This window comes from Lygodium microphyllum, chromosome 14 (assembly GCF_053477565.2).
Source record: "Lygodium microphyllum isolate KBCC chromosome 14, Lygodium_microphyllum_v1.1.10, whole genome shotgun sequence".
Taxonomy (NCBI): Eukaryota; Viridiplantae; Streptophyta; class Polypodiopsida; order Schizaeales; family Lygodiaceae; genus Lygodium; species Lygodium microphyllum.
The window spans coordinates 81,616,994-81,643,396 of record NC_141148.1 but is presented as its reverse complement, the minus strand read 5'-3'; the positions used below and the strand labels follow the sequence as shown (position 1 = coordinate 81,643,396).

The following is a 26,403-nucleotide window of genomic DNA, read 5'->3' as shown; positions in this document are numbered from 1 at the left end:
ACCTATAATATATTTGATAAACATTTTGTCTAACCATCATGCAAGGGCAAGGAAACTTTTCCAATATGTGAAATCAAATGACATAAATCAGCATCTATCTTTACATTTATTATTAAAGTCTTCAACAAAACAATCCTTTGCATTAAATCTAACCTGTACCCCTTGTTCTACCATTTAACCAAACAGATATCAAATTTTTTATGATGAATGGTACATATAATATATTTGATAAACATTTTGTCTGACCATCATGCAAGGGCAAGGAAACTTTTCCAATATGTGAAATCGAATGACACAAATCATCACCTGTCTCTACATAACTTAGACTTTATAAATCTTGCATCTCTTCAAACCATTCAGCATGATTGGTCATATGAATAGATACACCTAAATCAACATATCACGCATCATTACATGCCCTTTTTTTCTAATAACATTCATTATATGTTGTATGACAAACAAATGCTCATTTTTGTTATTATTCTATCTTCAAGATGATGCATAATTTCCTTCTTGCAACTTACCACTATGAATATCATCCTTCTTATCAAAACGATTGGCTACAATGTGAGATGTTTTTCCACAATAATGACAAATAATACCAAAATTATTAAAATCTCTGTTTTTCCATCCACCTCTTTCTCTAGAGTTTCCCTTATCTCTAGAATTACCACGGCCTCTCGAAAACCGTATATCACCAAACTATTGATTTAACTTGTTTTGCTAGTTACCACGAGCACGTCCCATATCACATCCTCTTAAAGAAGATTTGCTACATCTCCTTTTTAAACTTAAGTAAAATGCTTAGACCAGTTCACCACTTCTTTTAGATGATTCACCTTGTATATTGATCTCTTCATTGATCATGAGAGAGACCAACTTGTTAAAATCTGAAAATTGCTTTTGTACATATACAAAAGTAACAAAAAATTTCCAAACCTTCTCATTATTAAGACCACCCAAAGTAGATGAAACCAAATCATCATTATTAAGCATTGCATCAATAGCTATCCAAGTTGCATGTGAACTTTCTATATTTGCAGTATGCCCCAACATAGTGTTATCGATCACTACAGATAGCCAATATATTATCTTTTTTGTCTTTTGCATTCCATTCTTTCTACCCCTTCAATTCTTCTGCAATCGCACGATTACTTAGCTCTGGTTTCTTTTCTCCACGTGAAACAAACTTAGAGATTCCAATAAGGAAGTTCGTTCACGGAACTTCCATGATGGGTAGTTGTTTTTTTCTAGCTTCTCAATAATTGGATTTCCACTGTTTTCAGCCATCATGACACAGTGAATACTAAACAGTAAGCAAAACTTCTACAACCCTTCACAAAAAATGCATAATAATAAACCAGGCAACCTTCTTCAATGACTGCTCAATAATATACACATTCTATAAGCTATTTACAGATAAACCTTGTGTTTACTTCTTAAGAAACACTCAAAACTTATAGATTCGAAATCTATAACTTGTACTTTGGAAACGCGCGATATAAACAAAATTACTGTATATCTTGAAACTGTTGTCAACAACCTTGCAAAGCTAAAATGAGGCTTGAAATGACCTCAAATGTCCAAAAACACAACGGGATAGTCCTGAAGTGTTTATCTGCAAAATATACACCATTCTGCTTGCACATCAAATCTCACAGCTATCTAAGATTTTTGCTTTGTCTTGCTTCTAGTGCCTCCACAGGCACTATCCAAGAGAATGAGAAAAGAAATGGAAGAGCTTTTTATCGATTACTTACTTGCTTGAATCCTTGTTCCTTCTTCTTTACTTCAACCTTCAAAACTAGCCTCTCTCAATGGTGTCGCTCTAATACCATGTCATGAATCGTGTGGTGGGGGAACTTGCTTGAGCTATTGCGGTGAACATACACACTATACACAAGAGGAAGCACACTCAAGAACTCAAGAAAAGAGATCGAGGCCAAAACTTTTTCTTGCTGGTTTTTCTTCTTTCATTCTCACACAATGCAATGTACACAAAGTATAGATAAGATACAATATAAAGAAAAGTGACCTACTAATTGACTATATTAATCAAAGGCTATAACTATGCCAACTGTAGATAGATGTAAGAAATCAAATATAATAAGTGAGAAGTCAGTGCCCATGTGAGAATCATAATGACCACCAACATCCTAAGTATAGACTTGCAAATCCATCTAACCAGGTGGTCCATCATCAATGTCCACACACATTGAGCTTGCCATCTCAACAAGATCTAGAAAAGGTCTTAAAGGATGTGTCTATGTTTGATGAATTCCCTACCTCCCCTTCCTCTCGGTGTGATATCAGATATCAATGGTGGTGTATGCATCGAAAAAGTGAATGATGTGAATGTTAATACAACAAAAGAGGTGGGTGGGATGGGTGGAAATTTTAATTGAGGTGGTGAAGTGTGAGTGAATTTATTAAATTGATTATTAAAATTTAGCCTTTGAAAATGAAATGTGGATTAAGATGGAAATGAATAATGAGATGATCCACCTATCTCAAATTGACCTTGAGAAGCAAAACTTGAAGGAAAAGTAGAAGAAGGAACGCTTACAGAAGGGTTTGCAAATGTTTCTCGCAAGGGAATTGTTCACTTGCCCAAGCATCCTTCACAAAGATGATAAAATCATGCAATGCAAAGGAGAAGGTACAACATAGAGGGAGGGTCGATGTTGAGGAAAAGCGCCATATCATGTAGAATACTAAGAAAGGGTAGGAACCCCTTCTCATCCTTGGATGTTGAGGCCAATGGAGGAAGAGGAGCTTGATATTAGTCTTTGTGTTGTGCCAAGAACCATGATGATAGATAAAGATAAGGCTAAAGGACTGTAACTAGAAAAGCAAGGTAGAAGCCACCATTATGATAGCATCAAGAGAGATGCTGCAACATCTATCTAAGGAGGGGAAGCCTCCGTGCTGGTAGAAAAGCAAATTGCCTAGGAAGATGAAACAACAAACGGAACAATACGCATCCCATGTCTCCAACCCAGGAAGGACCAGTGCAAATCTACATGTTAGCCCTACACTGAAATACGAAACCTTGCAAAAGAGATCAGAATCTACAAAAAAAAGGTTAGCAATGAGATGCTCCAAAGCAAAAGCAAAACAAAAAAGTCAAGCTAAATGAAAGATGTGCAATGTGTGTGTGCATGAGTAAATGCAATGGAAGGCGGAAGAAGAAAAGACTAATGATGTGGCTAGTATCGCATCGCCCATATTGTTAGATCGTTGTCAATGAAACACTTGACGAAGTGGAGTAGTCCTAGATAGAGATATAGAGGATGACCTAGGAATAGATACAAAGAGTGCAATGGGGAAGGAGCTAGCAAACTAATTAGCTAATACCCAGGAGTACTAAAAGATATAGATTGCTGAGACTGTCCACATGTCACATGTTGAGGTACTAGGATAGGAGGAGCAGATGGGGTAGCAGCAAGAGGTGTAGCCCCCCTAGACAATCCAGTAGGAGTGGAGATAGTCACGCAATAGTTTGGAAAGGCCTTGGTACGACACTCCTTGTTCACATCCTGATCTTTGGTAGTGTGTGCAAGACCTATTTCTCTTAGGGAGTTGTTGTCAAATGAATTTTATTTCTTTGTTTCCGTCAAAGGAAGAGATCTCATCCTTGTTTTAGCTTGCCTTCGCATCTTCTGAGTTTTTGCCACCTCAAGTTTTCCTTATGAAGAAGAGGCAACCAAACCTCTCTTTAAATAAGAGTATATGGAGGAGTTTTTGTGGACTTGATTATGTAGTCTCACGTAACACAAGAACTGACACTCCAACTCATAGAAGGTTGGCAATCGAGGCAATGAGATAATGTGTTGAATGAAATGGAAGTGTTTTTCAAGCAACTTATTCATACACAACATAATTTGATCATTATTTGACTTCCATGAGCCAGTTGTGGAAAACTTAGCAAGTAACTGTCGATATTCAGTCAGCTTGACTTTCAGATCATCCCCTTTCTTAATAGAAAACCCTTGAAGCTCAAAATCGAGATTGATACGTGGAGTTCAATCTCACACTGCATAGCAGTCAATGAGATGACTCCAACACTCAAATGCGAGGGGAAAATGCTATAATTGAGAGTGGAACTCAAGAAGTAACCCTTGCATTAACTCCATATTGGTTGTGGCATTGCGGGCTCTTTATTGATGGATGTGCTCAAGGTAATCCAATTGAGGATCCTTCATAGTCTCTAGACTAATTACCAGGGTCCCAAAGGCCTTGAGATTCAAGTGCAATCTATTAAAACGAGTCTTATGCGTGAAGGCATTCTTGGCCATAGCAACAAGAGTGATAGTGTTGTAGGATGGAAAAGGTGGATAGGGTAGGGGAGTGGCGCACACTTGGGAAGTAATCCCAGAGTGCCCACCATGCATGTAGGAAGTATGCACAGTGGATCCAAATGTGAGCATGGACTAATTGGAGGAGAGATAGACACAAGATCCCTATATAGGAGTGTCCTATGGAGTGTAGGATGATGCACCATAAGTGGAGGATAGAAATCCCTGTGTTTGAAAGGTTAATGAGCAGGGAGGTGAGTAACGGGGTTAGTGAGGGAGATGCCCATCACAATGGTCCCAAGGTGAAAATAACTGCTCACTTGTGGGTATGTGGAAGGCACAATTTTAAAGGGTGAAATTCCCTCTAACGTCGCACCATGGTGCAAAGAGGTAGTAAAGTGAGGGTAGGTAGAATATGGTGTGGAGAAAGAGAAAGTGCTAGGAGTGGAGATGGAGGACCCAACTCCTAGTGTACAAGATGCAAAAGTGGAGTGCAATCTAAGGTTTTGGAAGGAAGAAGAAAGAAAATCGAAGTGTGGGTAAGAAGAGGGTGGGATGGGACGGATTTGAAAAGAGCAGTTTACATGCTCAAATAAAATAGAAGATGGAGGTATACCTAATGAAGGATGTCTGCTTTGAAAGCCCCCTCCGTTGAAGTTTACATAATAAGAATCATTTGGATCCTACACACCAAAAGGAGAAATAGGAGAAGGTTTTGATTAATATGACTCAAAAGGGTTGTACAAACTTGACACTGGGCCTAGTTGAGATCAAGTTGAAGAAGATGGGTCACCAATCATCCCAAATGTCGTATGTCCTCCATGATCAAGGAGGTAATCATTCTCACCAACCGGTCCAGATGTAGTAACAGAGTTGGTAGGAGGGGTGTAAGCTCAATTATATGGGATGCACAAGTACTCTTCAAACTCCTCCTTTGTCATGAGACTAAGATCTAGAATGGGAGAAGAAAAGGATCCTCATCGAGTCCATAATGCCTCCTCAAGTCTCCAATGATGGAGAAGCTTCATAAGACATTGTGGGATCTCGAGAAGGTGTGTAAGACATTATGAATCAATTATGTGTCGATTGTGTAGCTTGCACAAAACCAAACCTCCACAATATCTGCAAGATACTGTTTACAAGAGCACTAGCTTTGATACCATGTGAAGATATGCTAGGGTTTGCATTGAGGAAACATAGAAAGTACGACCACAATTGAAACACAAGACTTGGACAGTGACTTACAAAACTCAAATCCTAAATGCAAAATTCAAAACTGAAAACTCGAAAATGCAAAAAACACAAACACAAATAGAGAAAGAAAATAACTTTGAAGTGAATGAATCAATGCAGTAAATGAATGGAGTATATAGAATGCTCAAGGGCAGAGTAGTGAATGTTGGAGTGTGACGTCCACTAAAGACGAATGCAGAGTGCTATAACCACTAGTTAGAAATGTCGGAGGGTGTGAAAACTGCAAAATGCTGATCATCAAGACTGTATGCAGCCAGGTGACAGAAAGAGGAGGCATCAGATGACAAAGGGAGCAGCAAATCTGCAAAGCACGGCAACTAGTGGAGTGTTAGATCATATGTCGCGTCTTGCACTGCAAAACATAGCCTTTCTGATGCCGAGCAGATGCCTAGACAGCATAGTGGCCTCCTGGTCAGAAAATGTAGCAATTTGGAGGGGCTGAACATGTCCTCAGCAGCTCAAGTGATGGGCAGCAGCAGTGGACAGGTCACTAGAGGAGGAGGAGGATGTGACAGCAATCTAGAGGGGCTGGAAAGCCACAGGAAGAAGGCTGATGGCTGAAATCTGCATGTAAACGCAAAAAACATGCACCAAGGGATGGGACTATCTATTTATAGATGCAGAAGGATCCTCCCAAATTAGGATTTTGCATATGGGAGACACATGTTTGTTAGGTACGTAAAAGTATGGTACGATAAAATACAGTACTAAATGGTACCTTAAGATTTTTGAAGGTATGGTACGATAAAAATACATTAGTCTATCCTGAAGGAAACTTAAAACCTAATTTATTTATTTTTTTAAAGGTAGAGAATTTGTTTGAATCTCAAATAGCCAAATCCCATGGGAGAATCATATTAATGTAAGGACGATTTAGCTCATCCCAAAGTGCAGTTCGGATGAGAAAAGAAGTATCCACTAATTGGTATCTTATGGTACTAATATGTAAGGTAGGGTACCTAAAGTACGGTATAGTATGAAACCTCAGGTCACCAGTTGATGTAGAAAGTTGGACAAGGGGTGCGTGATAATTGGCAAGAGTATCCTCCACGAATGGGGTGTGGACAACAAAGACTAGGCACCAACAATCTACAAATTAGAGAGTGAGGACTGAATGGTGGGCAACTTGTCTATTTATAGATGGATGGGTCCTCCCAAATTAGGGTTTGGCCTATGGGACATAAACAATCTCTAGGATTGTGTTTCTTCTTAATAAAATTTGGTAATTTTGAGTTTTGGCCCTTGGGGCTGTAATCAAGAGCTAATTAAATTTAGAATGCATTTTTAGCTCAACAGCCAGACTAGTGACATGAAGTCGAGTATGTTGGTGTCTAGTGTTGCCTTCATCTACTCAGGTGAGCTAAACTGGAGCCTGAAGCATCCCTTTCCCAAGGGTACCACTCATGTGACCCTTGTTGGGGTGCCGATAAGAGGCAATTCAAGATGCAAAAGCGAGAGCGGCCTCCAACTAGTTTGCAAACCAAACTAGACATCTCGAGGGCCATCACTCTGTCCCTAAGTGCAAGCTTCATATTCAGAGGGAAGCAAATGGGTGAGAAAGCATTGGCCCTAGAAGTGGGGGGGGACTACACTAGAGCCCCCCTGGTGCTAATGGGGGATTGGTTGCAATCTAATGCGACTCGCCAACATTATGTGTTTGTGGTGTTGGCACTGTCAGGGTGGCTAGTGCTGAGATTTATTGTAGTGATTCTAATGTGTGAGGGGATTGTGTCGAACTATGGGAGATAGATGTAGCTTGGATGAGGAAGTGGGCAAAAGCTACAAGGGTGGATGAAGAAGCTAAAGACACATCCATGTGTCTAATGTGGATGTGGCTTGGATAGAATAAAGTGCCTAGGGGAGTGGAGGCAAGAGGGGGGCAGCCGCATGGGGTAGCGGCGGTGAAGCAAATAGACTTCACAAGGAGGAAGTCATATGGTCCAAGGGCAGGGTGGCGATGGGTAAGGTGAATGATGGGTGGGGTGGTGATGCGAAGCAGAGTTCTATGCTAGGATGAGCATATAGGTGGGGGAGCAGATGGTGCTAGGATGATAGTGGATTGGCAAGGAGATGGGGAGTAGGCAGATAGGGTGTGTTTGGCTGTTCAAATGTATTATGTCTGGTAGAGCCAAAGCCAGGCATTTCAGAGTTTGTGCATCATCAGAGCCAACTGCTAGAGGCAGGAGGTCGTTGGGGACCCATAGCATCAGTCACGTGTCAGGCTGCATTAGATAGTCACATCAGATGTTGACTTCTCAGTGTCAATGTCAGATGTCAGGTGCATCAAATTTCAGGGCAGTCTCATTAGATATTTCACACATTTGGTATAATCAAAACAACTCCTTTTTGGATTTAAAATTTCAAAGCTTCAAATGCTTCCTTCACCAATTTGGTCCATTGGAATGCCACTGTTTCCTTGGTCAAATCATGTGCCTCTCCTTTCCTCATCTTTTTCTCTCCTCTGTATGTGATAGCAAGATGTATAAAGGTGCTGACTAAGTGGTGTCACCACCATTCTATATGCTGAATGAAAAAGAAAGGAGGAAACTGATGGGGGAGGGGAAGAAAATGGCAGGCTGAAGAGGAAAGAGAGGCACTGAGGGGAGAAAAAAAGCAGGCTAGAGAGGCAAGTAGAAAGGGACAAGAAGGGGGGACTGAGAAAGTGAGTATGAAGAAAAAGGATGGAGGAGGGAATGGGAGGAAGAGCTGCTGGCTCTGGATGAGGCACACAGCTGAAGAGGTGCACAGGCAGGGCACTGCTGCAAGAGCCAACACCCTGCTGGCAGGGAAAGATGAGGAAGCTTACTAGAGAAGGAAGGTGGCAGGGCTGGGTAGAATCCTTGGAAAGGTAGGGGGTGGCAGCACTGAAGGCCAAGACAGGCATAAGCTCATATAACAGATTTAAAGCATTTGAAAGTCTAGCACTACATGGCAGAATTACGAGGCCTCTGTAGCATCTAGCTGCCCCCATGGTGATCCCTTGGTCTTTAGGCATTCTTTTTGTATAGAGGTGGATCTTCATGGGGAACTCTCTGCTGGCAATCAGGGTGGTCACCTATTGTACAAGGCAGAGATGCAAGATATGATTTTCATCGTTCAGACTGGCTCATGTCCAGTGGTGGGCCTTGAGGCTTCTGCCAGCTGCTAGGTACTAGAGTCTACTATGTCACATTCAGAGGTATGGGAGATCATTTGGGAGCTTTATAGAGTGGCACGCCCAAAGGGATGCTGCCAGTTGAGAGCATCTCAGTGTATGCCACCTTGGTAGAGCTATGGTCATCCATTATCCATTCCTTCCATGGCCATTGGAAGCACTGTTGACACTGGTGGGAGCTTTGGTAGTAGTTTCTTCACACTTCATGTGGCCGTAGCCTATTCTTCAGTTTACAGGATGGCAAACCCTAGTTGTCCTATACTGCTCCACCATGGCTTTTCTCCCCCGTCCCCATGTGAGAGCCCTGAGAGGCCTGGTATTTGTTTTGATCTAATTTGTAGACAGCTCCAGCTAGACTGTTGAGCAAATGTACCTCTTTTGTTTTTTATTTTGAGTAACATAATCAGCCACACCTTTTCTCGTGCAAAATATAACAAAATCATTTTCAGGAAATAGATTTTATTTGATAATTCCAAGTCTGCGAGTTTAGAGAGAACTTTCAGTTCAAGTGCATGCAGCACAGTGGTCGAAAAGCCCCAGAGATATCACAGCATATAGAAATTGAAGCTCCTGAAGCTATACTTGCAGCAGTTCCACAAGCCACTTGTCTTCAGGTGTGTTTGGATGAAGGTGGATATAGATTTTATGTTACCAGCTAGACCAGCAGTAGAGAGCTTAGTCCTTTCAAAGCAATTCAATGGTATGGCTTCATTTGGCATACCTCATAAAATGAATTGAACAGAGTAAAGAGGTGTCTAAAGATACTTCGAAGTTTCTTTGCATCTGATTCCTTTCAGGCATTAGCTATACATGATGGTCAACATCTAGGAATCCACAGAAAATTATTTGTGCATCCTTTCAATGTCTCCTTGAGTACTAGTGCATATATTAAAGATGGTGGAAACACCCCCTCGGATGTCTCCAGAAGTAGTGCCTGCCACTGCTTGCTGGTTCAAGGTAGTAAGTTCACTCGAGATCAGATACATAATCTCTTTGAAATTTGCTTTACCTTACACAAGGGCCAGGTTGCATCATCCTTGATGAGTGTTGGGTTATCCCTGACAAGCAGCTCTTAGATTTTGTGAATGTTCCTGCTAGATATATTCCACTGGATTGAAAGCACAATTTTATACAAGAGAATTTAACAATGTTCTGGCTAAATCTGAATTCGAGTGCACAAGGTATGTGGTAAAGGGTCCAGCCCTTTAAAATCAGTCCAATGGCATGATTTCGTTCAGCCTAACTCATAGAAAAATCAAAACAAAGTAAGAGGTGTCTAAAGAATAAGAATATTTGCAATTTCTTTGCATCATCCAGGCATTAGTTTTGCATGAGTCCCCATCTAGGAATCTGGAGAAAATTAGTTTGGCATCCCTTCAATCTCTCTTTTGGTTCTAGTGCATACAGTAGAGATGGTGGAAACTCCCCCTCTGATGTCTCCAGATGTAGTGCCTGCCACTACCCAGTTCAAGGCAGTAAGCTCACGCAAGGTCACATATATCATCTCTTTGAAAGTGCTTGGCCTTACACAAGGTCCGGGTCATTTCAGCAGTATCGTATCATCTTGTTTTCATAATGCATCATCCTTGACAAATGCTGGGTTATCACCAACACGCAGATCTTTTGAATTTTCCCACTAGGTATATCCACTCCCTAATACATTCTGCTGGATTGAAAGCATAATTTCATACAAGAGAATTTAACAATGAGTCGAGCTGAATCTGAGTTCAAGTGCTTGGAATCATTAGGTTCTTGGCACACCCACTTCTATAGTCCTCTTTGGCATATGAAAAGAAAGAAAAAGGAGATTTAGTTTCCAGGTGTAGAGTTTCTTTTTTGACATCCTAATAAAATATTTTTTTAACTATTACTTTGTCACAGCTTCCCTCAATACGAGGGAGAACAGTGGAGCTGAATGGGGTTCTTTTGTCACATGCTCTTCTTACTTTCCGTCAATTGGTTATCAAATGTGCACAACATTATTCATGGTAAGCTGAACACTTTTCCTCTTTTTCCTACTAATTTTTTCATGAGCTTGTAAACATGGAACCTGCATTTTTCTTATATGCTCTATATATTTGCAAGGTGACTGCTCAGTTGATTATCCATTGCAGGTATGCAATGAGAGCAATTTATATTGCTAGGGGAAGCAAGCTCTTACCACCAGCATTTGCTTCTCTTTTCGACGATTCAGCAGCAGCATCTATTGATGTGTTTTTTGACCCCTCCAATGGTTCCATTGACTTGCAAGGGCTAACATTGGGTACATATTCTTAGATGTTTGAATGTTCTGTTCAGAGATGAGATTTTTTTCCCCCCCCCCTCTGGTGCTTTCACAATTAATCATAGAAATCACTTAGTAGGTAGGTTTTTTATGTGCTGTAGTTGATGTTAATGGAAGAAGATTCACAGAGTGAATCATATGTATAGCTTCCTGCATCACACTTACATTTATACATCGCACTGGTGCATTTCTCATACACATATGTAAGCACACTGTACACTGTGCTTAACAATTAGATATCTTTAATTTCCATGAGTAAAATAGTTCCCCCATCAGAAATGTCGTAGATTCTTCCTTTCAATGCTCTGCAGACATAGGGAGTCCTTGTTGGAGAGGGCCAGCAGCACAATCTATGGAGACTAGCAGCCTGCAAGCTCTAATACAGTCCTTGAAACCTCTAGTCAGACAGGTCTCATAGCTCTCCCTCACCTTGAGAACTTGCTTGAAGGGTGTGATACTCGATGGAGCTTTGGAGATCTGATGTACCATGAACCCTTGTTCACAATGCCCTCGATCACAAGTATCATTTCATTTTGCATCATTCGATGAGATTATATTTCATTACATGATGCAGGTAACACCCATCACCTCCCCAAACACGTGGCATGCATATGCTACCTCATTATACTAGGTACATGGGCAGCCCCCGTTGCCCTGCTGACCACCAGAGGACAACCCACATCATCTACCTTCTTCAGCACAATGAGGGTTCGTGATGCCATCCATAGACTCTAGAATGGCCGGGCACAAGACCACCGTGATGAACTAGTAGCAAAGCACATATCACATGTCGCAAACATCCTAGCACTCCTTCTAGCCCACCTATTCAATAGGACCCTATGTGAAGGCTCCCTACTAGTTAGTCAGCTAATTCTATAGTACCAATTCTGAAAGCTGGAAACCCCATGGTTCCTACAAACTATAGGACAGTATGGTTTGCCACGTGCTAGCCAATCTTTATGGATCGATACTAGAGCATGAGCTAAGCAAATGGGAAAAGAAATACCAATATCAAGCATGTGGACAGGTAGGGTTTAGGAGGGGCTACTCCACTCTTGATCATATCCTTACACTTTGAGACATCACCAAGAAGAGCAAGGCACAGGGGAGGTGGGTATACTACTACTTTGTGGATTTCCATAAGGCCTTTGACATAATACCACTTGCTAGGCTCATGTAGAGACTACAGGAGCTGGAGGCCCTAATGGAGATGAGATGGGGGATATTAGCACTATATGCGTCTATTACAAGATGAGTATGAGCACCAAGAGGGCTGTCAGAGGACGTCGCCAGCACCATTGCGGTGAAACAGGGATGCCCACTCTCACCAACTCTATTTGGCCTTTATATTGATGAGATATCAGACTACATTGATGGACCTGGAGGGGAGTGAGCTGGCCTAGGAGAGGTTGATGCACACTCTCACCTACTCTATTCAGCCTTTATATTGATGAGATATCAGACTACATTGATAGACTTGGAGGGGAGGGAGCTGGCCTAGGGGAGGTTGATGCCCATATTACTATATGCTGATGAGATAGTCCTCATCTCCAGCACACCAAAGGAATTGCAGCACCACCTAGATGCACTACATGCCTTCTGTTAGGAAGGGGATCTCCCAATGAACTTTGGGAAAACCAAGGTTATGGTGTTTAACACTTTCTCCCAATGGATTCGATGAGCAGTACCCCATTTCACATATGCAGAGCAGATAGTGGAGGTGGTCCAAAGATATGTTTACTTGGGGATTACATTTTCAGGGCCGAGATTCACTTTGAGGAGAGCAGTAGAGGATAGATTGACACAAGGCTATGCGGCTCTGGTTGTTATGAGCATGGCAAGTGCTCTTCAAAAGTGAGAAGATTGCTCTTGGAACTTATAAGAGAAGAACTTGAAAGAGAAATGGAACTAAAACTTGATTGCGAGATAACTCGATTACAAGAGAACTTAATTACAAGAGAATGCTCACAAGAGTGTGCTTTGATTACAAGACAAGGCTCTATACAAGACAAGACTAGAACAAGACAATAACTAGAAGAGGGCCTCACAAATGGTGTTGGCAAGACTGAAGGGCTTGTAGCTCAAGATCCCTATTTGTACTAGAATTGAGAAGATTAAGGGGAAGCTTCTAGATGATGATATCATTGATGACATAAGCATCATTGGCATAAATGATGACATAAGCAATGTTGATGTAAGCATTAATGTAAGCTTCTTCTAAAACTTTCCAAAGAATTATGTAGAATCTTCTTAGAATCATGTGGTAGTTTCTCGAATCTTCTAAAATGTTCTAGAATGTTTTGGAATCTTCTAGAAACTTCATGAAACCAAAGGTTGTACCAACCATACATCGTACGGATAGATCCGTACCGTACAAATTGTGTTGTACGTACTGGTATGAAATCGTACAAATCCATACGTGATTTTAGGCATATTTTGGCCACCCATCTGGCAGATGAAAATAGGTTATCCAGAACAATTTCCACACATTTTCACAAGACAACATTTGGTAAAAAAGGGACGGGTGTTGGACTTGGAGCTCATTTTCACTCTCTTTGAAATCTCACTCTCTCCACAAGGCTTGTTGCCTCCCTCTTTAAGCATCATCTTCCCTTCCCCTCTCCTCTTCCCCCCATCCCCTCCCTCTTCATGCATCATCTTCCCACCCCATCCCTCTTCAAGCCTCTCAAGCTCTCTCTCTCCTCCTCCCATCCCCTCCCTCTTCAAGCATCATCATGATGAAAGTGATGAGTCTCGAGAGAATTATTTTTTGAGCTCAGCACCCATCACGTCGCAAGCTCCCCCCGCTCCATCTGATCGTGCCCGCCCCCTAGATCGATCGTGCCCCCCCCCACTCTGTCTGATCACGCCCGCCCTTAGATCGCTCGCGCCATCATTAGCGGCTGTTTCATCACATTGAGTTCCCCCACTGCCCCCATGGTTTGTGATTGTCCGCCCTGCCTGAGGGTTGAATCAATCAACAGTCAAGAACAAGTATCCTATTCCTAGAATAGATGAGCTTCTCGATCGTCTTCAAGGTGCAAAGATCTTCTCCAAGTTTGATCTCAGGTCAGGTTACTATCAGATAAGGATCAAGGAAGAAGATATTCCAAAGACGGCCTTCAATACAAGATATGGGCACTTTGAGTTTCTGGTTATGTCATTTGGGCTTACAAATGCACCTGCCACCTTCAATAGATTAATGCAAGATATCTTTAGACCATATCTTGATGATTTCGTGCTTGTCTTCTTCGATGACACTTTAGTCTATTCTAAACAGGAAGAAGATCAGCAATGGCCAGCTTGGACCGCAATGTCCTCCACGTCTAGGGTGTGGGCAGCAAGCTGAAATACCTGAAATCCAGATATTGTTTTCTGAATGGAGAGTTATTAGTCGCTCTACTGTAAACAGTTGCAAACTACGGGTGGAAGGCTGGAAACAGGTGCCAGACTGTAGATGACAGCAAGGGACAGCTGAGACTACGATGTCCTCCGCGAAAGGGGTGTGGGCAACAAGCTGAAAACACCCGAAACTTGCAAAAACGAGATTTTGATGTAGCCGAAGAAGAAGAGAAGTGGATGCCAAACCCGCCACCAGTCTTTGCCGCTATTTGAGCAGATCCAGCTCTGATACCATGTCAAAAGATGACGTACTTGCGAGATAGTAGGGTTTACGAGGAGGAACACGGAGTGAACTCGGCAAACATGGAGAAGAGAAGAGAAGAGAGAAAAAACTCTGATGAATGGAATGATGAAGTTCCGAATCATGGAGTGAATGTGATACAAGGGAACAAGAGTGTCGTAGCACAAGGAAGATGATGAGGACAGCCACGAACCACGAACTGCAATGTCCTCCTGAAGGGGTGTGAGGGTAGTGGAGAGGCTAGAGAGAAGAGGTGACGAACTGAATGAATCAACCGTGAGGAATGAATGAAAGAGTGGCCTATAAATAGGCACAATTAGTCTAGGATGGTGCCTCTTTTTGAGGCTGCAAACCCTAAACGCAAAAACGCAAAAAACGCAAACTGCAGGTGAAGGGTGAAGGGTTTCTCAACAGGACATTAACTGGTGGGTTGGTGCCGAGGTCCCACACTTAAGCATTATCTTTCGAGCCCCTCCACAGTGGAGAGCTCCGAGGGATGTGATCGAGTGGCCCTTAGCACAGGCGGCCCGTTTCTACCAATGTACAGAGTCACGACTCTTAAGTATGGCTAATAGATGCATTGATAGTACCACCTGGAGTATATCTCACCCCTATGGTCCGGTCGAGGGCCACCATGGGGAACTGGAGCTCTCCGTCCAGACTGGTGGCAAAGCGTACTTGCAACAGCCCCCTTCTCACCAACACCTTTGCCTCCACCTCAGTTCCTCGACATACACCAATTCTGATGGAGAATGAGCTCACGCTCCATAACGAGCTTGACGCATGTCTCGTAGTTTCTCCTCCTCATCAGTAGCCTCCACACTGAACAGATGCCTGTTCGGTCAATCATAGGTTTCCCCATAAGCTTACACCTTGCATCTTGAAATGTGAATAGTCTCCACTATAGTGGAGCAAGTGGTTCCAGGAAGTTGATTGTTCGGCAGGAGTTGCAGCTTGCCCTTGTCGAACGGATCGACATCTTACTTCTACAAGAGCACAAGCTCACCCCCACCCAGGCCCAGTGGGTAGGGAAGGTACCTCTGGGCAACTCGCACACTTACTGGGAGCACGCCGTAGGTGCCCACAGCAAGAGTGGATACGTATGCACCTCTATTGGCCGGAGTCTCACCGCCTATGTACGAGACCACGGGACGATAGTGGCAAGGAGGATTCTATGGATTAGATTGAATATTGGGGGCTCGTGCCTTGGAGTCCTCAATATCTATACCCCTACGGAGGTTAGGGCACGCAGCAGGTTCTAGGTGGAGATCGCGGATGGACTCCCAGAGGTGGACTCCTGGATCGTTGGAGGTGACTTCAACAACCCGGAGGCTTTGGAGGATCAGTAAGGCGGAGGAAAAAACTACCAGGGCATGGCTGGGGAGGAGCAGGAGGCATGGGAGGTCTTTCTATTGGCAGTAGAAGCACGCAATGCCTAGAGAGACCCTGCCTTCCACACAAGGGAGAGGTCGTTGGACTTCTCTTGGGGATACATGCGGTTAGGTGGAGTCCTGCTAGAGCGGTTGGACAGATTTTATGTGGGAGAGTGGGGAGACTCTCATGGAGGCCAAATTGAGCAGTTGGCAGGCACCACATTGTCCGATCATTGCCCGGTTCTCGTGACACTTGATCCCCCAGCATCCGCCCTAGACATATGATCCTATCAGATTCCTATCTCGATCTATAGGAGGGAGGAGGTGATGAGACAGACAGCAGATTTTGACCAGAGAGCGGGACAGGAGGAACCGGATAGCAGAGGAGGTTGCAGAGATTCTAGTCGAGTCGAGCAGAATCTGCCAAGAGGCAGCCATACAAGCCAGGCAGCAGAGCTGGGAGGAGGGGAGAGCACTCCGGCGAGACTTTGCAGCCACACAAAGATTATTACAGGAGGCACCAGGTAATCCCACCCTCCACGCACAGGAGGTGCATGCGCGAGCAGCCATTGTTGGCCTAGAGGACTACCGCTCAGAGTTCTCTTTCCGAACCTCAGCAGCCTTCTGGGCGCGGAAGGGGGACACGATGTGCAGGGAGTTCTTCCAAGTGCACCAGCCTCGCACCGCAGGAGAGCAGATACGTAGCCTTCGAGATCAGTATGAGAGGACTCGTTCTAGCCCAGATGAGGTGATGGAGATTGCCACCGACAATACACGCGCCTTTTCCAACAGGGGAGACAGCTTCAGCTAGAGTACAGAGATGTAGACAGCAGGTCTGGGATCACATGCCGTCCCTCGTCATAGAGGAGATGGGACGCTCCCTCCTATCCTCCTTCACAGAGAAGGAACTAGAGAAGGCTTTCCATACACAGGATGGGCAGAAATGCCCGGGATGGCCTCTCTAAGGCCTTCTTCACTACCTACTGGGAAGTGGTGAAGGACCCCCTACTAATGGCCTTCCAAGAGATTTTCACTTCAGGACAGATGCTAGGGAGTCTTTCGGCAGGCCTTATCAGTCTTCTCCCCAAAGGGGGAGACCGGTTGGAGCTTTCCCAGTGGAGACCGATCACCTTATTGTCAGTGGCCTTTAAGGCACTGGCAAAGATGATTGGTAAGCGACTATGCCCCGTACTTCCAGACATCATCCATGACACACAGACAGCCTTTGTCTAGGATAGGAGCATCCTAGACAATGTATTTACCTTCTTTGAGGCGACAGAGTAGGCTCAGCATAGTGGGTAGAGACTGGCCGTATTACTCTTGGATTTCGAGAAAGCTTATGACAGGGTGGATTGGGATTTTCTAGAGGATACCATGGTGAGGTTGGGATTCCCCCAAGTTTGGATTCGCGGGGTCTCCGCCCTTTACAGATCAGCCACCAGTAGGGTTCTCATAGGCGGAAGGCGAGGAGAGGAATTTCAGCTGGAGAGATCGGTTTGATAGGGCTGTCCCCTAGCCCCATATTTGTTTCTACTCTTTGCAGAGGCGATGTCTCACTTTGTAAGGTCACGTGTAAGCGGATTATGCAGCCTTCGACTTCCAATGAGAGAGAAGACTGAGTTGTTAGACTCAGAGTATGCAGATGATACAGCACTCTACATAGAGGACGATAAGTTGATACTGGAGAGAACGAGGCTAGCTCTTGACGTGTTCTGTTCTACAGCGGGAGCGAAAACCAACTGGCGAAAGTCAGTTGGTTTTCTCACAGACTCGGACTCTAGCACGGTGTGGAGCGTCCACTTGGGATTTAGATGAGTGAGCAGAGGGTAGACCCATCCGGTACCTAGGGTTCCAGGTGGGACTCGACATCACTCCTACCTAGCAGTTTCTTCCTAACCTTAATTCTATTCGGAGGAAACTGAGCTACTGGAGAACGGCTCACCTCTCACTAGCCGGCCGAGCCCTGGTGGTTAACCAAGTCCTCCTAGCGACGACCTGGTGCATCGCCTCGTGTTGGTGTTTCTCCTCGTCATGCATAGTGCAGCTTCGCTGCCTGGTGTGGAACTTCCTTTGGTTGGGGTTAGATGGTTCCAGGGATTCCAAGGCCAAGGTGGTGTGGGCAACCATCATACGGCATCGATCAAAGGGAGAGCTTGGGATCATAGACCCAGAGTATCAGAGTATAGCCCTCTTGGGCAAGCTAGTTGTCCGCGGCCTCACACCAGGCGGGCAAACCTGGAAGGTCTTATTATACAGGAGGGCCTTCAAGATTGTAGACCGAGGCTTGGTACTGAGTGGAGGCCGTCCCTGAGATGGATCTTCATGTCAGTCCAGATCACCCCTCCCCCCAAATCACCTTTTCTACGTAGCTTACTCCGCGTGTAGCAGGGCCTCCGTAAGGTCCTAATCCAGAGCCCCCTAGGCTACCAAGAGGAGATAGACCGTCAGCCAGTGATCAGGAACCCCCAAGTCAAAGATCGGGAAGGGGCACAGATCGGCGAGCCCCCCCACATCCAGTCGGCTGGTTGGAAGACCGGCCCGACTCGTACCATCAGGACATGGCGGGAGGTATACAGGATGGCGGATGAGGTGCTGCAGCGAGTATCAGATAGCCAGAGAGGAGTGGAGTTGAGGAGAAGGGAGATAAACGCAGTAATACCTTTGGAGTGGCTTACTCCCCTGATACGAGAGCCAATAGAGCCCGAGGTATGGGCAACTAGGTTTTCACCAGTAGGCATCCCCCTACAAGTGGCAAGTAGAGTGGGCGGCGCCCTACAGGAAACTTTCTTCACTGTTCAGGAGGGGGGACGTCTGGCCCTTGATAAAGGGCAACAGGACGAGGGGATAGCCGCCCTTTCATGGAGGAGGATTCGGATGGTGAGCCTTCAGGGAAAGACATGGTGACTAGACCCCTATGTTTTCTGGAAGGAGCTCAGGGAGTAGCGCCTTTGGATCTGGGAGGCCAGACCACTTGACGAGCTGGAGTGGGATCCAGGAGAGTAGCTATGGCTAGCCACTGCACTCGCAAAGAAGCCACCCAGGTTTCTAGAGTACACTGCTAGAATTGGCAGACACGTACTCATGCGGGAGGATATGGATTGGCGGTGGGAAGTTGGCTTGCCCAAATGCAGAATGGAGGTTGTAAGTGCTGCACACAGCAGCCTCTGGAAACCCTAAAGCACTGCCTTTGGTCATGTGAGGAGGCACAGCTCGTGTGGAGAGAAGCATGCTGCATCCTTTGCCGTATAGCACCCAGCCTTGGATGTATCTCATGGGCAGCTTTCTGTTGGCAGGCAGTCAGCCAAGGCCGTCACCTTCTGTATGAGACCGGGATGCAAGACACGATATTCATTATCGAGGCAGGGTCGTGCGTAGTGGTCGGTTTGGAGGCTCTACCCATTCGCCAGGTATTGGAGCCCACAATAGACCGCTCAGAGGTATGGGAGATCATAGGGAGTCTTACTGGATGGCATATTTGGAAGGCGCGGTGTCAAGCGGCTTTCGGCGGAGAGAGACTTTCAGTACAGGTGACCTTAGCAAAGCTCTGGACCTCCATCATCCACTCTCTCTGCGGGCGATGGGATCAGGTACAGGGCGAGTTCAGGGCTCATCAGGAGCTCCGTTGTCATTTCATGCACGCTTGGGGCTGCCATGACTTGTTTTTCGTGCTACAAGCAGGCAACCCCAATTGGCGATACACCCCTCCCCATGGCTTCTTGCGCCCATCCCCCCTAGACCGCCTTGAGAGGCTTGTATACATGATGTATTTGTGACTTTGCATAAACTCGAGTTAGTCTATCGAGCATGAGCACTCCGTTGTAATCAAGTTTTTCTTTAGTAATATAATCAGCCACATTTTACTTGGAAAAAAAGTGATGAGTCTCGACTCTCTTCTCTCCATCAGGCCTCGCCTCAACACCTCGGCATCATGACATGCAAGAAGCAGGAGGCCTTCAACTTGGATGCCATCCAAGTTGAGAATGACACAAAGAATTCCAACTCCCACCATTGGATATGCAAGTATTGCGGGAAGCACTACACAAGTTGTGCGACCTTGCTTCTTCAACATCTTTCCAAGATGGGGGGGCAAGTTGCGGTATGCAAGACGATCCCTCAACACATTGCGGACGAGATTCTCATCAGGATAAAAGGGGGATCCACTAGAGAAGGAGGAAGTGGCACATTGGCAATGGAACCCACACTTATGTCTACTCGTGAGGAAGCCTCAAATGTAGGCGTATCTTCAACCAATGCGAGTGAGGCCTCCACCATTGGTGGTGCCGACTCCACATTTGCTTCCAGCTCTGGCATTGGCAAAACGCAAAGATTGGAGGCTCATGTGGCACCAAAGAGGCAATCCTCTCTCTCTCAAGCTTTCGGTCATATGCTTGGATCAGCTGCCTTTTTTAGAAAAAGACAACGACAAGCGGACATTGAGATTGCATGCACTGTGATCGAGTGCAACCTTGCATTCAATATCCTAAAGCATAAGCAATGAAGAAAGATGGTGAGAACCATATTTTCAATGTGGGGCGATGTGAAGGATAGAGGGATATTACATGCAATGACATGAGGATAAAGAAGATTAATGAAGAAAAGGAGAGGATTGATAGAGCCCTTGATCCTATTTGGGCCTCATGGACAAAATACGGTTGCTCCATTCTTACCAATGGATAGAGAGACCGTAGGAAACAAGGCATTATCAACATACTCGTTTCATGTCCACTTGGCACATATTTTTTGTGGCCTGTAAACACCGGCAAGAGGGAAAGCAAAACGATCGGTACATTCATCTACTGCCACATTCGGCGAGCTATCATTGAGGTATGCATTGTCTTTTTAAAGTTGTTTTCATTATTATAATTTTGAATTCATGCCCTCGTGAAGCTTTCCTTATCATAATTTTGAATCTGTGCCAAGTATGATGTAGTTGTAGGTGGGCCCGTCAAACGTGATGCAAGTTGTTATCGACAATGCATCCAATTGTCAACACATGGGCTGTTTTCTTGAGGTCGAGTTTCCTTCGATAGTGTGAACTCCATGTGCAAGTCATTGTTTGGACTTGCTCATGGAGGACATCGGGAAGCTCAAATGGGTGAAGAGGATGGTGCATAAGGCTGCATCAATTGTCACCTTCTTCATAGTGAAGGTGCTTGTGATGTATCACGAGCATAGCACGCTTGAGTTGAAGAAGCCTTTTTCAACTTGCTTTGCTTATATGTGGTTGCTGTTGGAGCGCCTTTAGGAGGTGCAATCCACCCTATGCACCTTATGAAATCATAAGGTACCATTTAGTACTGTATTTTATCATACCATACCATATCATACCTTTCGTACTTGACAACCATGGTACCAGCTTGCTTACGAACCAAGGATTGTCCTTGCTTGAGTGCCTGTCACATATTTCCCTTTTTAGCACCAAGTTTCAAGAGGGGTGGTGGTGTACTTTTGAATAGGCCTTTGCTTTATTGGGTATTGAAAATGAAATTTATAAGCCTTTACAAGAGCTCTTTGAAGATGTAAAGCTCGTTCCCACATTCATTCACTTGCATCATAGCCCTTCCAACCAATGGACAGGATACTTTAATCTATCTCTTGAAATTCTTAAATCCAGGGCTTTGTCTACTTTATATTCTTAATGATCTTCAGGCGATGGCTTTGGTATTCTTCTAGGGATACTAGATGTATGCCATGGCTCCAAGAGTGAAACATATAATACAAGATGGATTTTTACAGATGGGACAGAAGCTGGAGACGATAGGTGTTTAGATTTACTTCACCAAGAATCTTGAAGGGCTCAAGTCATTGATAATCTAGTTTTTAGGAGGGGCGAGAAGAACGTAGATCACGTTGAAGAAGCCAAGCTTGATCTCCAATTTTATATGATGAATGTTGCATGTGAAGCTTACTTGCATTTTTGTTTGATCTGTGCTTGCAACTTTTTATGAATATCAAAGTGGTGTTAAGCTAAGTTTGTAGCAACTAGATTCTTCTCCTGTGATCTTACATCATTGTCTATCCTTGGGTGTTGAGCATAATTAGCAAAGAATGGTGTGAATTGATTGGAGGCATGAGAGAAATTATTATATGCAAACTCAACAAGGGATAATAGATCTACCCAATGGACTTGATTATATGTGTGTGTATGTGTATGTGAGGTATTGCTCCAGGACTTAATTCACTGTTTTTATTTGTCCATCATTCTATGGATGATCGATTGAAGAAAGATTCGCTTGTACTTCCAAAAGTTTAAAGAGGCTTCTCCAAAACCCAAAAATAAACTAGGGGCTGTGATCATATGGTATCACGAACAGGGACGTGAACTTTTGAGATGCTCTAATCTTGCCGATAACATTTGATTAAGATATTAATCAAATGTGCAAGGTTGTTTATTACATGTGATGCATATGGCAGTTATTTCATGGTAATAGGCCAAGGATCCCAAGGATGCAATGGGTGTCAAAGGCAAAAGTTGTAATAAGCTATGCCTGATACATACCAGGTGGTACTCAGTGTCAAATTTGGGCCTAAACCAATTTATTAGCCACTAATGTCAATGGTGACATTAGAGACTAGGCATTAATTAATTAATTAATGCTAGTCTAAGAGGCAATAACTGCTCAGGGATACTTGGAAGAGAAATTGGCCTCGCCAATTTAATTATTGACTGGTGAAATTAATTTTTTAAACACTAGAATAATTTTCAGAATCAATATTGTGAATATTAGTTTAATAAACTAGATAATGCTGAAAAATGGGATTAGGTTGCCACTTGTTAAAACTTGCCCATGCAGGTGGAAAAAACATTTTTAGAGACTATTGGAAGTCTATTCCAGCCATTGTGAGAGAATGCTGAAAAATGGGATTAGGTTGCCACTTGTCAAAACTTGCCCATGCAAGTGGGAAAAACATTTTTAGGGACTAGTGGAAGTCTATTCTAGCCATGGTGAGAGAGGAGGAAGAGATCATTGGAATTCGAGAAGGGCAATAGAGAACGAGATGACCTTTTTTTCTTTCTCTTCCCCCCCCCCCCCCCCCCCCAACCCCAAAAAAAAAGAGAAACTTCCTTACGTCCATAAGTTTTGGTAATTTGGGACCACCTTAGCATGACCATGGACTACAAAGGCTCGAACCCTTACCTCATCTTTTTTTCTCTTTTTGACCAGAGACATTTTTGTGTTTATTCTTGCAGGGACATTGGAAACACTGATATAACTTGTGTACCTTGCTGGATGCAATTCCGAACTTGCTGGAAATTTCATACTTCATGCATATCCTGATTATAATGAAGAATACAAGACCTGTCTTTAAGAAGTTGAATCAACATGTTCTTGTGAAGTCATTTTTTGTCCTTACCAAATCAAAAAAATAATCCTTCAGTCTGATGAAAGCAAGGCCATATTTGTTGTTCATGTACCTCAAATTAATGTAATGATTGCAATGTGTGTAATCACAGTGACTGCAACACTGGCTTCTTCTATGTGCAGGCATGTTCAATTTACTGAGTGATGCTTTGCATAAAAGAGGGTTCAGTGGTACCAGCCGTTATATTGGAGATTTGGAACGGACGGTACAGTTACAACTTGGTTTTTACTTTGCCATACAATGACGCTCCAAACCTTAATATGAAATGTTCTGCAAATGCTTTGCTCTGAATTGTTAATTGGTTATGCTTTCTTTGCACCTTTTCAGATGAAGACAGCTGGATCAAACATCGTTTTTGCAATATTGACTGAGGTCTCTGACAACGTGTTGAAGGGTGCAGAGACTGGGGGGCTTAATGGCATGGTACTTTCTTGTTTTTAATTTTCACTTTCAGACTGTCTGCATCAGGTGGGCATGCTGCTTATGTTGATTCCTGTCTTCTTAACCTACTATTTTCACTACCATTTATGCAGGTAAATGGATTTCGCAGGGGCATACTGAATGTTTCCATGGAACCATCAGTACTTCGTAGTACAGTTGTGAAAGGTGGTTCCAGTAGGCGTATTAAGTTGGATCGTATTGTGGGGGTAGATGAGGTATTTATCAGTTGAGATCTTCTTGTTCTTTCTTTTTCAGACATAAACAATATGTTACTGACCATAAGATGCTATGATCCAGTCATATATTGAAGGATATATACAAGCCATGCTGGATACTTTATATAAACAAGACTATTTATGGGTTAAAGTGATTGATGATCAGGTAATAAGGGATCCTAGTCACTGAATGTAATGAAGAAGAAACCAGTTCCTACTATTTTCAGAACCATCATATCAGTTATTGCAAGTTGCAGAAGGGGTCTGGATAACTGTAGACAGTTGTGTTCTGTTTTAGGTACTGTTGAAAAACCTGCCACCCAATAGCATGCTGATTGAGGAAATTATGGGAAGTGTCAAGAGCTTCCTTGTGAGAGAAGGCCTTCTAGCAGGAGAAACATCAGTTTCAGCAATGCAATCAATACGTCGGTTACAGGGAGAAAATGTAACTATGGTAGAAAATTCCTATTGTGCTTCCTTTAACTACACTAGGAATTGGCTAATGAGTTACTTTTTTGGATATGAAGGAAAAGCGGCTTGGCCCTGCAGTTGTTTCACTGTGTGAACAACTGTTTGTCATCTTTGCGGTTCGAGCCTTGAGAAACCAAGCACGATCATGGTTTTTTCCTGGGCATGATAAGAAGACTGAAGAAAAGACTTCAGCCAAACAGAATGACACTGAGAACAGGTTAACTTCATCAGCTGAAACTGAAGGAGTACTACCAAGGCAAAGAGGTATTAAAGGCATTCTTGCCAGCTTTGTACTGTCCAGTGTAATGGCGTATATAGATGGACGCTTGTGTCGTCATATTCCGAACACATTAGCCAGGCGAGTGGTCAGTGGATTCCTATTGAGTTTTGTTGAGTAGAATCAAGCAGCTGACATATTTCATATTGACGACCTATACAAAAGTTACTCATTAAGTGGGTGACAAAAACGGCCCTTGTGATTTAGGGAAGAGAAAACAGCATCCCTTCTTGTGTCCCACGGCTGTATAATTTCTTTTTGTGAGCAAGGCATGTAACTGTATGTAAAGAGTAGAACAGCAGCCATGCGACCATGAGACCCAGTTCTTTTAAAGGAGCACCATCTATAAAGAGACGTTTACAAACAGAAATAAGAGGATTGGTGCTACTATTATAATATGCAATGTGTTCTTTGTCCAAGTATGTGTGGTCTTCTCTCTGATATGCCTCACTGCCTTAACTGTTTTCCACATATATTCAAGGACTTCCTACTTAGGTGGAATGACAAAGACTCAGCAATCTTGCAAGGTAGACTACAGCAGTCGATACCTGTTATGGATGCTGTAAGGTTTTCTGCTCATGCCGAACACCTTCTGAGATATGTGACAGATTCCTCAATTTGTGCTACGATCAGGCCAAAAGACGCCGATTATTCACCTAATCTAGTGTCTCCTACCTTAAATCTTTGAAGTTGGGGTGCTTTTAAGGCAAATGATTATGTACTTCTCTTTCGATTTACTCTTTACGAAAGTGGGCGAATTGTTCACTTAATCAAGTGTCTCCCACCTTAATCTTTGAAGTTGAGGTGCTTTTGGGGGCAAACGCCAACGTGCGTATCCTCCTCCTAATTACTCTTCGTGAAACTGGGCATATCCCTGGAAAAACCTTAGCCTTTTAGTCACTATGCTTTACGGCCTTTGGTAGGAAGGTTTGGCCAGTTTGAGTTATATTTCTCACTACTATGCAAATTTTGAGTGTGATGCAGTAGATAGATCAGGTGGCTGAGGAGCTTTGCAGGACTAGAATTTAGCCATATGCACAAGCAACTGCTCAGAGTTCCTAATAAAGCTGATCCACCTCATTAACTGCAGAAGATTTCATGTCCAAAATAGAAGCTTTTGGATAGAATCTTTGCCTTCTATGAGTTTGATTGATCTCAATAAAATTGTTGATTTTTAGATTAAAGCTGCCATTGCTAGGCAAATCTTGAGATGCATCAAATAATCTTATACTTGTGTGTGTGTGTGTTAAAGCTGAGTCGTTGATGGCATCGTTAAGGGAGCAAGCATCAATCTTGGGTTAAGAATTAATGCCTATTCTAGCATCAATTTGTTGACTTCCTCTATTTGCTTGGTGGGACACATATGTTCATATGGTGTATTGAGGAAGCCTAGGCTCTTGCCCACTTGAACTATTACATTATGGTAGTGATGTGTGAGCAAACTTGGGATCCATCAAGGCACTTTCTCTCTAGGTTTTTCCCTCGTGCATCTATATAATGCTTAGCTCGGGCACTTCATGTTTAGTACGCTAGCACAGACAATAATACCTTATCTCCTCAGTTGTGTGATCTTGATAATAGTGTTTTCATTGTATGTGCAAAGATATGTTATCCTACATGTTTTCTTG

At 43.5% G+C, this 26,403-nt stretch overlaps 1 protein-coding gene across 4 annotated transcripts in view; it reads left to right on the top strand.

Annotated features, from left to right (window-relative positions):
- Positions 1-25,569, top strand: part of LOC148025772 (vacuolar protein sorting-associated protein, putative (DUF1162)) — a 238,064-nt gene extending 212,495 nt beyond the window's left edge. For 2 of the 4 annotated variants that reach the window (XM_087693004.1, XM_087693005.1), the window contains 8 exons: positions 10,588-10,694; positions 10,821-10,969; positions 23,494-23,576; positions 23,699-23,794; positions 23,905-24,027; positions 24,110-24,193; positions 24,326-24,472; positions 24,555-25,569. In XM_087693004.1, coding sequence (XP_087549130.1) covers positions 10,588-10,694; positions 10,821-10,969; positions 23,494-23,576; positions 23,699-23,794; positions 23,905-24,027; positions 24,110-24,193; positions 24,326-24,472; positions 24,555-24,896 — 1,131 coding nt within the window. In that variant the 3' untranslated portion in view covers positions 24,897-25,569. The remainder of the gene's footprint in view (positions 1-10,587; positions 10,695-10,820; positions 10,970-23,493; positions 23,577-23,698; positions 23,795-23,904; positions 24,028-24,109; positions 24,194-24,325; positions 24,473-24,554) is intronic. The other 2 variants (XM_087693006.1, XM_087693007.1) reach the window with 2 other exon arrangements.
- Positions 25,570-26,403: the final 834 nt, after the last annotated feature.